Source organism: Engraulis encrasicolus, chromosome 10 (assembly GCF_034702125.1).
Source record: "Engraulis encrasicolus isolate BLACKSEA-1 chromosome 10, IST_EnEncr_1.0, whole genome shotgun sequence".
Taxonomy (NCBI): domain Eukaryota; kingdom Metazoa; phylum Chordata; class Actinopteri; order Clupeiformes; family Engraulidae; genus Engraulis; species Engraulis encrasicolus.
Genome location: NC_085866.1, coordinates 23,820,166 through 23,835,110, shown reverse-complemented (window position 1 = coordinate 23,835,110; position 14,945 = coordinate 23,820,166). Strand labels below are relative to the sequence as shown.

The 14,945-nt window shown below is 43.4% G+C and overlaps 1 protein-coding gene across 1 annotated transcript; it reads left to right on the top strand.

Annotated features, from left to right (window-relative positions):
- Positions 1-4,433: 4,433 nt before the first annotated feature.
- Positions 4,434-13,700, top strand: lactbl1a (lactamase, beta-like 1a). Its single transcript, XM_063209649.1, has 6 exons — positions 4,434-4,542; positions 6,509-6,618; positions 7,785-7,942; positions 9,098-9,339; positions 10,992-11,097; positions 12,722-13,700. The coding sequence occupies exons 1-6, from the start codon at positions 4,437-4,439 to the stop codon at positions 13,698-13,700; spliced, it is 1,701 nt and encodes a 566-aa protein (XP_063065719.1). The 5' UTR covers positions 4,434-4,436.
- The last annotated feature ends 1,245 nt before the right edge of the window (positions 13,701-14,945 follow it).

Here is a 14,945-nt window from a genome sequence, read left to right as displayed (position 1 = left end):
CGCCGCTGTTCCTTTTCCAAAGTAAATATTTAAAATTGTGCCATACGGGAGGCGGGTGGCGGCTGGGTGGCGGGTGATGGTCGGGGCGCCACAGTGTGTGTGTGTGTGTGTGTGTGTGTGTGTGTGTGTGTGTGTGTGTGTGTGTGTGTGTGTGTGTGTGTGTGTGTGAGAGAGAGAGAGACACAGAGAGAGAGAGAGAGAGAGAGAGAGAGAGAGAGAGAGAGAGAGAGAGAGAGAGAATATGTGCACATGTGTCGGGTGATGGGTGACAAGGCGCCACTGTGTGTATGTGTGTGTGTGCGTCTGTGTGTGTGTATGCGTGTTTGCGTGTGTGTGTGTGTGTGTGTGTGTGTGTGTGTGTGTGTGTGTGTGTGTGTGTGTGTGTGTGTGTGTGTGTGTGTGTGTGTGTGTGTGTGTGTGTGTGTGTGTGTGTGTGTGTGTGTATGTGTGTGTGTGTGTTTGTGTGTGTTTGTGTGTGCGTCTGTGATGTGGCGTAATGTTAATGACCCAGGGCGTCTCCTGTCCTGTCTCCTATCCTGAGCAGGTGGTGTACGTGAGAGGGGCACAGCACTGACTCTGCCATGAGATACCACAGCTATGATAATTGCACTAAACACTGCTGCACAGGCTGCAGAGCCGGACATTACATTAGGCAAACCTAGGCAATTGCCTGGGGCCCAGACCAAATCTGCCCTCCATAGGGGCCCATATAGGTTTCACACCAGCAGCGGTTAACACACAAAAAGTAAGTCTGATCTTAATTTGCTGCTTATGTAAGGTAATCAAAGATATGACTAAGATAAAACACAAAAATAGCACCAAAACACAGAATTTTATGTCTACAACATTACTTTTGGGGGCCCCATTTTTATATTTCACCTAAGACCCCAAAATGGCAAGCACCGCCCCTGACAAGCTGACACATTTACTGGCCTTTTACTGCTGAGAGAACCTCACAGAAGCCAGCACTGTATGGATGTTAAATATCATATAGTCTACAGCAGTCATAAATCAGCTTAAGAGGCTATACTATGCTGATAAATGACTGTTTGCCATCATCTATGCTGCAACCTGACTGTTGAGCATGTGCTGGATGTATTTTATGAGTAAGGTGGCATATCGGATGGGTGAGAAATTCTCAGCGTCACAGTGTTTTGGGTAATAAATATTTATGATCTGTTCACATAGCGCCATCATTGCCATATCAAGTCAGTTGTCCATTTCAAGCATTTGAAGACAACTTGAAATGAAGAAATGAAGAAATGAAGAAATGAAGCCGCTTGGAATACAAAAGTGACATACCATATTCTGTATAGCACGTTTGTCTTTGACATCATATGTCTCTTTTTCTGTTGTTGTTTCATAAAAGCAATCATTGAGACAATCTGGTGTTCAGTACTATATCCAGGCATAGGCTGACAAGGCGGTTGTTTAGAATACCAAATGTCTTGGGGCCGCCAGTAATGCCAGCAACTCCCACAAAATTAGAACTTTAAGCGAAAAATAAAGCATTAAACTTTACCTTAACAATGAATGCACATACCGGTAGTCCATAGCAGGACTCTAAATTAACTTTTTTTCATCGCCAACCAGAATGGCTCGTAGATTTTGAACTAATAGTCAAATACACACTCACTAATGGGTCATAGTGGCTATCAGTTGGTCTTTTCTACCAGCCAAACTGAAATATCACCAGCATTTGGCCGGTTGGCTGTTGTTAATTTAGAGCCCTGGTCCATGGTATACTATATGTAGGCACTAGATCAGATGTGCTCGATCAGATGTACAATGTTATGTTTACAACATTTCTAAATGCTCAAAAGGAAAGGGGGAAAGGGAGTGCTCGCCTACGCCTAGGGCACCAAATTGACTCGAACCGGCCCTGACAATATCCTGACAATGTCATCATCATGCATCTACTGCAGGGATGGGCAACATTTATGATGATTATCATCGCCACCATCAGAGGTCCACATTACCATGGGTCTGACTACAATTCCCAGTTGGAGGTGCAGTTGATTGCTCACTGACTGCCCATATTGTATGGAAGAAATAGAATACTCTATACACAATACTCTATTGGCCAATGGTATAATTACAACAGATTGATTCAGTAGTCGTTTAAAAAAGCATGGTTATGTTTTATCTACGGGCCGCATTGAGTGAGGAGGCAGTCAAAAAAAGTCAGTCTACATGAGTACATGTGTATGATAAATACACCAATTTAATAACCAATTTCAATGTTGCAATACCGTAACTATTTGTTTTGAAAGTAGTGATTTATACATTAATAAGTAAAAAAAACTTTGAAAAGTGGAGATATAAAGTTTCTGCCTGACAGTGATGATGTCAGGGTATATCAGTATGCATCCTTGTATGTAAATACGTCTAAATGCCCGTCCCAATCCCCCACGTAATCGCAGTATAATCACTGTAAATGCTCCATATTAAATGTACTGCATGGCAATGGATAGATTCCCTGCCACACAGACTATAATATGTTGTTGCTGAGCAACAAAGGAAATGAGAGAATTCACACACACACACACACACACACACACACACACACACACACACACACACACACACACACACACACACACACACACACACACACACACACACACACACACACACACGCACACACACACACACACACACACACACACACACACACACACACAGCCAAGTCTCCATGTAGCCCAAATAAAGCTTTAAGAGTAATTGGAGCATTATTCAGTTGGCACATGATGCCACACTGCTGCTGTGGCTGCTGCTGCTCGATGAGAATGAAGTGAATTGATTTTTTCCCCCCTAATGCCCACCACCACCCCCGCAATCAGGATCAGGGTTGGACTGGCCATCTGGCATATAGCGGGCATTTCCCGTGGGCCCCGCACCCTTGTGCGCCCCTATTTCAGAAAGGTAAATTACGCAAAGTTATTTCATAAATATATATATACTTTTTTACATTTCTGAAAATAGGGGCCTACGAGGGTGCAGGGCCCACTAGTGAGTCTAATTGTGAGTGGCCCCTTTCAGCAAAAAAGTGCCCGGGCCGTATTTCTCCCCCATTTCAGCCATGATCAGGATCCCCTGGTCTGAATGGCTGACTGGGTGGGCATGTGGGCCGCCAGGCCGAGCCGAGCGGGGCCCTGCCTTCCTGCTGCGTGGGCTTTAGCCTAGGATATCCTCAGATTATGACGAGACGCGCCGCGGTTGGTGGAGAGGAAATAGACATGGCTGTGGCAGAGGTCAGGGCTTGAGATTAAACCCCATGACGAGTAAGTGCTTCATCGCCCTCCCTGTGTGTACAGTACTCACACTTCCTCACACTTTCAAACCATCAACAGGCTGCTCTTTTAACTGGCAGCATTTTTTTTTTTTTTTTTTTAGATTTTGATTTTGAAGTTTTTGAATTTATTTTTTCGACACGACAGGAAATTAAAGTGATGAGGAAAGGGGCATAAGCACTTTTCTGGAAGAGGAAAGAAGAGGAAGAGAAGGAGGAAGGAAGGAAGGAAGGAATAAGGAGAGCTATGAGACGAGAAGAGTATTAGACCTGCTCCACTGGCTTCTAGTTGATACTTAGGGGTAAGTCAGCTGTGTACTGTTGTCATGATATGCATAGCATGCTAACTCTTTGGGATTGCTAATTACAGATTTTGTGTTTTGCCAGGATTCTATTTTAAGTATGAAAATGTTCATTTATAACGTTCTTGTTAACTGTAACAGATAATGATAAATATTATTATTACACAATGTTTACTTTTATTATGACACACAGTTGATTCTCTCAAATCATATTGTAGCCTATATAACACTGTTTCAATGTTCTTTCGTTGGCTGTGAATTTCAAATGATTTATGTTACAAATAAGTTTATGTTACAAATAAGTTCACACACACACACACACACACACACACACACACACACACACACACACACACACACACACACACACACACACACACACACACACACACACACACACACACACACACACACACACACACACATTTAAACAAACTGAGAGAGAGAGAGAGAGAGAGAGAGAGAGAGAGAGAGAGAGAGAGAGAGAGAGAGAGAGAGAGAGAGAGAGAGAGAGAGAGAGAGAGAGAGAGAGAGAGAGAGAATCACTTGTATCTTGTCATGTAAGCTTTCCTGTATAGTGTTGACTACACGTTTGCATCCTTATTATCATCACTCTATGTGAAGGTATCCATTAAAATGATTATCACATCTTAATGTCTTTGGATATTATATATGTTTTCTTTTCCTTTTTCATCATCATCATCATCATCTTCTTCTTCTTCTTCTTCTTCTTCTTCTTCTTCTTCTTCTTCTTCTTCTTCTTCTTCTTCTTCTTCTTCTTCTTCTTCTTCTTCTTCTTCTTCTTCTTCTTCTTCTAGGATATTGAGAGCTCAAGTGAGAAGATGAAGGTGAAATGGACACGTCTGGGCCTGGTCTTCTTCCTGCTTCTGTCCATCGTCATGACAGGATGTTTTATATGGCAGTACAGGCTACCCAAGCTCAACTCTGGTAGGAGGCATGACCAGGGCTCACTCACTCACTGTGTGTCTGTGTGTGTGTGTGTGTGTGCGTGCGTGTGCGTGCGTATGCGTGTGTGTGTGTGTGTGCGTATGCGTATGTGTGTGTGTGTGTGTTTGTATTTTTTGTCCATCAATATGTTTGTCTTCTCATTGCACACTCACTCACTCTCTCACTGTGTGTGTGTGTGTGTGTATGTGTGTGTGTTGATGTGTGTGTTTGTCTGTGGTGATGGTTAAAAATAGCTCCTCACTCATCTCTCTCTCTCTTTACAGTGCACTCTCTCAGTCCGCTCTCTCTTTCCCTCCCCCTCCCCCTCTCCAACACTCAACACTCCACCATACTTAACCTTTAACTTTAACATACAGCAGGTATACACTATGACAGGCTGGCTGGCATGCGATGTAGACTACTCTACTGTATGTGCTACATGGCACAGCAGCCACGGGTTCTTTTTTGGAAAGAGCCGCCCCCACCCACCACTTTTTCACATTTAGCATTTTTATCGCCTTATGCTTAATTGATCATTTGCCGGGGATGGTGGGGGATTACACAAAGCTCGACGTACGTTAGCCTACCGTAGGCTACGCGGCGGTGGCTCGCAGCTTAGCCTACTGCTCAGCGCAGTGCGGTGCAAAAGGCCGATTATCATCATTGTAGCGCAGAGTAGAGTAGAGCAGCGTTGGTGTTCAGATGGAGTTGGGGGGTAGGGTAGGGTAGGGTGGGGTAGGGGTGGGGTAGGGTGGGGGTGTTGGGTCCCTACAGAAACTTATAGTAATCATTAAAAGACAACATGGCATGGTTGGCCTGTCCAATCAGACGAAAAGGCCTGATCACTCTGATCACTGATTTCCGACATAAAAGGAGATCACCATTTACTTCCTTGATTGAAATTCAATTCAGCGCCTGTTCGTGTGAGTGTGTGTGTGTGTGTGTGTGTGTGTGTGTGTGTGTGTGTGTGTGTGTGTGTGTGTGTGTGTGTGTGTGTGTGTGTGTGTGTGTGTTTGTGTGTGTGTGTGTGTGTGTGTGTGTGTGTGTGTGTGTGTGTGTGTGTGTGTGTGTGTGTGTGTGTGTGTGTGTGTGTGTGTGTGTGTGTGTGTGTGTGTGTGTGTGTGTGTGTGTGTGTGTGTGTGTGTGTGTGTGTGTGTGGTGTACAGTGCCAGTTGCTGGGCGTGAGGGCCGTGATTATTATGATTACGATTGCATTAAGATGATATCTGTATTCGTATTATGCAGAATTAAAAACATTAATCCAGGCTGTAACAGTTTAGCAAAAGCGACAGCAAAGCGGTCTGATGCCTTCTTTTAATCCTGGCACATGCACAGAAAACCCAAGATGCGCAAGCCACACATTTATACCTTGTTTACCATCATGAAATTAAAAATATGCACGCATGCAATATCATGCTATACAAACAGCAGTCAGCATATAGGGCATTATATTGCTGTGTTACTGTAAGTATACATGTGCTCAGCATCCCTTTTCATGTAACATTACGTAGTCATGATACTGTATGTGTTGCAGCAATGCAGTATCGTAATATGCCCTTTCAAAGTTCTGTTACCCTTCAGTCCAGAAAACAACCACATAATGATGTGATAGTACTTCCAAGCTTAAGATCAATATCATTAATATTATTACACTTTTTTAAAAATCATTTGTAGGCTCTTGTAACCTACTATAGGCCTACCTATAAATGACCAAATCGTACCCTGATAGATAGATAGATAGATAGATAGATAGATAGATACATAGATACATAGATACATACATACATACATACATACATACATACATACATACATACATACATACATACATACATACATACATACATACATACATACATACATACATACATACATACATACATACATACATACATACATACATACAAACAGATGGATGGATGACCGCATTTACACCGCACTCTTGTATATTGTGATCCTGTTTCAGCTGAAGAAGTGATGGTGAATGATGGGGAGGAGGAGGAGATGTGTCCTCGGTACCCGGAGCCTGTTCCCCTGCAGCATCCCATCCCTATCCTCAAGGAGGCACTGGAGAAGGTGGGAATCACTCAATGACAGTAACACATTAGGCTATATTACATTACAACACATTAGATTACATTACATTTGTGTGAAAACTAACAAAGAAATAGAATCGAACAAGGTGAGAATCACCCGGCAAGACATTACATTACATTTGTGTATAGAACTAGCAAAGAACGTGCCAATAAAGTTACAACATTACATTATATGACATTACATGTACATGGCAAGACAAATAAAGTAAATAAAATAGCACTGAACAAGGTCGGAATCATTCTATAAGATGTTACATTATTCTATAAGATGTTACATTACAGTCACCAAGCTAAATAAAAGTACATTACATTTACATAGCAAGACCAACAAAGAACAGCACTGGACAAGGTGGGAATCATTCTGCAAGACTAATGAAGACAATAATTTCGATATCAAGTTTCCAAATTATTGTGACAGTGTGATTTGCGTTATCTAGCCGCATCAAATCAATTTTAGGAAGGTGGTGTGAAAATCTCTTGATGACGTGGGTCTAGCGTGGCTTAGGAATAAAAATAAAGAGGCAAAGCACATTAATTCTGTGAAGTCATTGAGGCTGAGGACACTTTTTAACATACAGTAATAGGTACACTTTATTGCTTGGATTTGTGAGGCAGTGTTGATATCTAGTGAAATTATGTCAAAGCACTGAAACCCTTCTTTTGTGACAGAAGCTTTCCGAATCATCTAAGGGATTTGGCATAGGCTATGCCTGCAATGTTTACTGCCATCATAAATATCATCAAAACATTTTTTTGTAAATTATACAGCCATGATGGACCAGTATCACATCAACCGTGGTGATGCACTATAACCGTATCACACTGTATTGACTGATTGAGTGATTGATTGATTGATTGATTAATTAACTGACTGATGACTCCGCATAATAACCAATTTCATGAGTCCATTCAATTGCTGCCCCTTAGAAGTTTTTTATTAGAGTGGTATTCCTGATTATTTTTTGCATGAAATGGAGTGTCTTAAATGTGAAATGCCTCTAAATGTGTAATGTCTCACCTCTCTTATGTGTCGTTTACATGGTGAAACTGAAGACAAGTTTCCACACTTGTGTACAATAAAGATTCATTCATTCATTCATTCATTCATTCATTCATTCATTCATTCATTCATGCTCTCTGTTCTAGGTGGATAACCTGCTGAGACAAAGCATCAATGCCACCTTCATGCCCTCTATCTCGGCCATCGTCATCTTCAACGACTCTGTGCTGTGGAACGGCAACTTTGGGAAGAGGAATACAAGCGACCCGTACTCCGCACCACCCAATGAGTACACGGTCTATAGGTAAGGACGAGAGGGAAAATAACTCTTGACAATAAAGTAGCCTACACTGGAATTGGCTTGACTTGGAAACAGGTGGAACTTGGCGACTGGGGGTAAATTCCATTATCCAAAGTCCCATTCTCCCTTGTGCTTGTGTCGCTACGACGTCGCTGATAGACGTTTTTAAATCTATATCTCGCACAAGCACACTTCAAAAGTCTTTTTCTCATTTGCAAGCAGGATGTTGAATGGGGAATTGTCCCCCAAAAGTTGTGTCTATAGGCTGACAGAGGGGAAATAGTCCACAAAGCGCAAGTCAAGTTTGGATAATGGGAAGTACCTAAAGTGTTGATTCTGAGGCCTCCACTGCCATCTGAGATTAACCATTTTGAAAACGTCAGCCTCCAAAAGATAGCCATTTTATGTCGTTTTTTTTAGAGGAGCCTATTACCACACACGATTTGATGAAGGCTGTATGTAGTGTAATCATTTATGGGAGGCTTTGCTGATGTTTCTTAATACTTGGTGCATACCTTTTACAAGACACCAAGCACAACGGAACATTCAATACTATTTATATTATTTTATAGTCTGGGGGAGATAGCTGAGGGTCAGTAGGTTGATGCTCAGTGGTCTAATCCCATCTTTTCCTAATCAAAAGTGTCCTTGAGCAAAACACATGCTGTAATTCTCATAATTCTCCCCAGTATGGTGAATAGCACATTGCATGACAGTATTCAAATGCAACGTGTGCATCACGTGCTTTGGGTATTATACTGAGAATAGGAGTGTGTTTTACAATGTCAATTCACGTCCATTTTCCCTTCTTGCCATTTGGAATCTGAGAACACATCAGGCTGGGTGAAATTGTAGATGTGAGGAGGAACTGTGGGAATACGTCGCTGCATATCTTCTTCCTCAGTTCCTATGTCTATTGCCATGTGCCGTATATAAATAAGAAGACCTTTGCTTCTGCTTGCATAGGCTTTCACGTGCACAATTATGTTGGTGACATTTATAAGTATCTGTATAGTCTCGCATTTATACGTCTCTCTGTCTTTGTTGTCTGTCTCTCTGTACGTGTACGTGCCTGTACATTGGGCTTTTGCATGCATAACCTGTGACTAACAAAGCATCTGGTATGTTGTTTGTCTCTCGCTCTGTTTCTGGCTGCAGGATCGCCAGCCTTTCTAAGATATTCCCCTCCCTCATGCTGTACAAGATGTGGGAAGAGGGCCGGGTGACCTCCCTGGACGACCCTTTGGAGAAGTATGTGAGCAACTTCTCCATCAAGAACCCGCTGGCAAAGAAAGGGGACTTTGACCCCAACTTCAACCCAGATGTGTCCTCCAACATCCTGGAGAGGAGATCCCGCACCTCCACCGTGACCCTGCGCAGGATGGCCAGCCAGCTCTCAGGTCTTGTAAACATTTGTAAAAAATATATATGTTTATTAGGCAAATCACAAAAGTAATACAGCAAAATATACAGTATAACATTTAGAAGCCATATTTTTTTCCCCAAACAACATAGCCCACACACCCAAAACACTCACCCTCCCCACCACAACTCTACCCATGAAATGAAAGTGACTTAAAACATTTTATGGGAAGGGCAAGACAGGTCTGTTAAACATTACGCCATTATTTCCATTTTAAGCATTGTACTTCTAACAATATTTCACATTCTTTTACACTTGATAGTCTTTTATACTGCCAGCTCTCTGGTGTGCTAAACATTAAACATCTGAGGTTTTTCATGTTCTGTATTCTGATACACTACAACATTACGCTTTTAGAGAGACATTTAAAAAAAAAAAAAAAAAAAAAAAAACTGACCTACAAAAGAGGACATATAGTTGCTAAGCATAACACTGACTCAGTTATGATACACTTTAAGCACATTTTCTATATCCAACTGTGTCAGTCTGGCTGCAAGAGTCATGAGAATATAGTCTGCCAAATTTTAATCATCAAATGCTTGTTTTATCCAAATGTCTTTTTACAGTAAAGATTAACTGACCATGGACCAAAAGTCCTGTTCAGACAGCATGACACAACACAACACTGTTTAACCAATGTCAGATGCAGGTGACAGACTAGTTACGAAACGTACGGTACAGTATGGCTCGATCCTCTGCCAGCTGGCCGACATCATTACTAAAAGACTTTCCGATCAGCGGGAGGTACTAGACCAAGGGAGACTCCATGTTGGTGAGGTCAGGAATAGCCTACTGCCTGTGCACCTCACAGCCAGTGTTGCCAGATTGGTCGGTTTCCCGCCCAATTGGGATGCGTAGGATGGCCGTCTGCGGTTAAAAATGGCATTTTGCAGGAAAACTCTTCCCAATTTTTGGCTATAGAAATAAAAAGAATTGGGCGGGATTTAATGCTTCCAGGTGGGTTTGGAGCATTTTTTTGGGCTGGAAATCTCTGGCAGCCTCATCTGGCAACCCTGCTCCCAGTCACTTATCTCCATTACTTAAAGGCAAGGCAGCATGGAGATCCCTCCAGGCTAGAGGACCTTGCTAGAGGATTAGGACAGGGAACAGCCTTAGCAGACTACACACTCAATCGTTACTATTTCTGACTGCTGAGTGTGTGTGTGTGTGTGGGGGGGTGTGTGTGTGTGGGTGTTTAAATAGCCCAATGAACGAAAAAAAAAAATCCTGTGACCCCGGCTAACTGTGCACTGTAGGTTTTAGAAATACTAGAAGTTGGCAAAATAAAGGATTTTCACAGATACACCATAGCTACAGCTGGCAGAGGTTGGGATTCTAACATAGTTTTTATATCTTTGAAGAACTTGCTTAACATGATAACTCTGAAGTATTTTAAGTTTTAACCCTTTGTGGAGTAAGGATTTCCCCCTAGTTCTTCTACAATTTTACTCAAACATTTTACAACTCCCATAAAAGTCTGTATTAAAAATCCTGTAAAGTCCTTGTGACATCATAGTGAGAACTCAAAATGTTGCTAAAATTTGAACCACGTACTGTATGTGATAGCACTCCTCAAAGGGCACAGTGTAAATTTCCTCGTTTCTGTCTTGACACAATTGACCCCTGCAGGATTACCCAGGCGCCTCAGGTCAACCACCCTGCTCTGGCGTGGCACTACCGACGCCGCCATCGGTTTACTTCAGGACGACGTGCTGGTGGCAGATCCAGGAACCAAGTACGGAACACAAACAGACCCAATGAATTTAGTTCCATTTATTACGCTTCCACCTGAATGACCAGACAAGAATGTAGACACATACGCTTCTCTGATCATTCAGGATTACGTGAGTCCATGGGTTAGTGTGTCCATCTTTTACAGATTTTTGGTTGGGTTGGGTGTGAACTTTTGAATGGGTGGAGGGATTTTGGCCAAATCTTGTGTGCTAATACCCTGTTCCAGGTACATGACCTGATTAAGTTGTTGAGACCAAAGCTTTCAAGATGGCCACTGGAGTTGTTGCCAGATTCCACCCTTTTTGGGATGGTATTTAAAGCCAGATTATACAGTTTGCATTTACTGAATGGGGTAGTCACTGGTATTCCATAACAAGTATAGCGAACCATGGTTTCTGTCGTGTTTTATTTATCATTTTGTTAATATTTTTTTCTTTTCCTTCAGAAAATGACACATAAAACATGACAGAAGCCATGTTTAGTTTTAATACTTGTTAGGGAATGCCTGTGAACACCCCTAACGACTTTTGAAAACAAATGTTTAGGGTGGTTCTACGAACAGATATGGACATACATATAGACATGCATATTCTAAAGCTGATTGAGGCAAAATCCAAAAGGGCCAAATTACAGCAGCAAACATTTAAAAAAGAATTGATGAGGACCACTTTATTGCATTGCAGACAACTCAGAGAAGGGGCTAAATGTGCTAAAGTGGACTCCCCCTTTAATTGTTACTTTAGCATTGGGTCACCATGGCTACTACATGAGTGCTTTCTGGAAGAAAAAAATCAAGTGATTGATATGATCTCTGAGTTCTAGAACAATAGCTGATTGAGAATGACAGTATAGGCTACTCATCCACTGAGTCTTAAGAAGGGGGAAGATGGTATTTTTGTGCTTTCATGATGCAAGGGCTTAGGCTTGCTCATTTGTTTTTGTTTTTTGTTTATGCACATACAATGGATTGTCTTTCGTTTTGCATCTTATCTTAACTCATCTTATCTTATGTAATCTGATTGTCCTTGTCTTGAAACGTTTTCAAACTACACACTCTTCATCAGACTTCAAGTAGTCTGATGAAAAGTATGCAGCTCAAAAACGTTCACTTGGTGAAAAAATAAAAGAAAAGAAAAGAGGAATGTCCAGACATTCAACTTAGTTTTCACAATTGACCCTTTTATCTTGCACCTGCGTTTTGGATGTGCCCACCACCTCTAACTTACTTGATCTAGGCCTACCTCTTGTCTTCTATTTTACCTAATGCACAAATGCGGGCCCCAGCTTATAAGCTTGTGTTTAGCTTCTTATGGCGACCCTTTCTCTCCATACTAATTTACCTTTTCATGACTCCATACTAATATACCCTTTCATGTAGGCCTAACTGAAAGTCTACATGGTGGTGTGAAGAGAAATAAATCATTCATTCATTCATTCATTGAAACCTTTAAGAGTGTACCGTCACACCAGTGTGACGGGAATGTTCAGTGAAGGTTCTATAGAATTCTGGGTGTCATACAATTTGGAATTGTAGAATATTGCATTGTTATAGAACGCATTCTTTTTATAGAATGCTGAAAAACCCACACACTTAAAGGTTAATTAATTCTCCTTCTCCTCTGTAGATGCCACTACAGTAACATGGCCTTCTCGCTGCTGGGCCACGTGCTGGCAGAGAAGCTGGTGGGCATGCCATACCAGCGCTGGGTGGCCGAGAACCTTCTAGAACCCCTGGGCATGGAGGACACGGGCTTCGACATCACGCCCGAGGTCCAGGCCCGCATGGCGCTGGGCGTGTACCCGAGCGGCCAGCCGGCGCCGCTGTACGACCTAGGCTGGTACCGGCCGTCGGGCCAGATGTACTCCACGGTGGCGGACATGGCCAAGCTGGGCATGGCGCTGCTGGGCGCGTACACGCGGCGGCCCATCCTGCGGCCCGACACGCTCAAGACCATGCTGACGCCCGTGTTCCGCTGCGACAAGAGCTACTTCGCCAACCAGACGGGCACGCCGTGGGAGGTGGACGAGGTGCTGGGCTACGAGCTGGTGCAGAAGTCGGGCGAGCTGGACGGCTACGCCGCCACCTTCTCCCTGGTGCCGCGTCTCAAGCTGGGCCTGGTGATCCTCATGGCCGGCGCCAAGCCCAAGGACGAGGACTTTGTCTCCAAGATCTACAGCCTGCTCATCCCCACCATGGAGAGTGCCTTCCGGGACGCGCCGCGCGACCTCGCCGCTCCCCCCAACCCCACCCCTTACGAGGGCTTCTTCACCTACGGCAACATGACCTTCTACGAGATCCGGGCCGGGGAGGACGGGGTGCTGATCATGCAACAGTTCGGTCCCCAGGTGGAGACCATGGTCCCTGCTCAATACAGGACTATCCGGCTGAGCTATCTGCAGGACCGTGTGTTCAGGCTGGTGTTTGAGAAGGAGTACCCCTGTGTGCTGAGGGTCAACTCGGCCACGGTGTCGCTGGAGAACCAGGACAGACAGCTCTTCAACTTCTACGCGTTCAACAGGAAGGGCGTCTCGCCGGGCTTTGATGCCCCCGGGCTCAATACCTACAGGGTCATCAGGATCGCTCGCAAACCTTTCTTCTCTTAAGTAGACGTTCGTTTGCACACCACACAGAGACACTGGAGGGATGGTGGGAAAGTGGGACGCGACACGACGCGTCTCTCTCGGGTGATAAATGTGTTAACTCCTCAGTGGGTTGAACATTATCAGAACCCCCCCCCACTGCCCATAAACCATCTTGCTTCAAAGACATGTTTGCAAAGCCCTTAAAAGAGGGGGAGGAAGGACCCTCCCATGATAAATGTGTCAAATTTGCTGAGGCTGAACTGCTGAACTTCTTATTTCTACACGGATTCTATTCTACTCTCACCCTGTGTGGAACTAGAAGGCAGGAGAAAAAGGGCAAAGCAATAAATGCTTCATTTTCTAACTGCATGAAAGCACTGCTCATGAAAATCAAAACAATCAAAACAAAAGTAAAAATCAAACAGTACAGTAATGAGTATTGAATGGGAAATCAGTTGAAGCTGATATGGCTCTCCCACATTTTCTAACGCTTGACGTGAAAACTGCGTGAATATATCTTTTTTTGCCGTAGCACGGCCTTACTGAATTTTTAATCTTGCAAAAGAAAGTGTCTTAAGTCAGTGAAAGTGCCTTACACTAGTGGGCATGCACATCAGTGTACTGTATGTTCATTTGTATTTTATAATGGAACATTGTTTAATGAAAACTGTAACTTTCAGCTCCATGGCGTGAACATTGCGGCTTCATCAGTTCTGCAAATAATTTCGGGAAAATGCAAAACGGGTGCTGTGAACTTTACTTTAGTGGAGCCATTACACTCACTGGCATATGGAGGGAGGCCTGGGTTGTTTCTTTCTTTTTATTTTATTTTATTTTTTTATTTTATTTTTTGGGGTCTTTTTTGACTTCACTCGACAGGACAGTGTGAGAAGTGGACAGGAAGCGAACTGTGAGAGAGATGGGGAGGGGTCGCAAAGGACCCGGGCCGGGAATCGAATCCGGGTCAGCCGCATGGCAGGCGAGTGCCCTACCGGTTGGCCACGGCAGGGCCGGCCTGGGGTTGTTTCTATGCATGGCAGTCCAGTCATGGTTTCAAAGTGTTGCTGGTCTTGCTGTTTTGATGGTTAGTTTTTTTATCATTTTAAATACCTGCATTCTTCAAGTGAATATGGCAACTTGATGGTTGTTGGTATTTGGTATCATTCTTATCATGCTCTGCAATTTGCTTGTGTCAGCAGTCAACACACACACACACACACACACACACACACACGCACGCACGCACGCACGCACGCACGCACGCAC

Coding starts and splice junctions, on each gene's coding strand:
- lactbl1a (XM_063209649.1), top strand. CDS start 4,437: ATGAAGGTGAAATGGACACGTCTGGGCCTGGTCTTCTTCCTGCTTCTG. Junction 6,619..7,784: donor TCAAGGAGGCACTGGAGAAG/GTGGGAATCACT, acceptor TCTCTGTTCTAG/GTGGATAACCTGCTGAGACA. Junction 9,340..10,991: donor GATGGCCAGCCAGCTCTCAG/GTCTTGTAAACA, acceptor TGACCCCTGCAG/GATTACCCAGGCGCCTCAGG.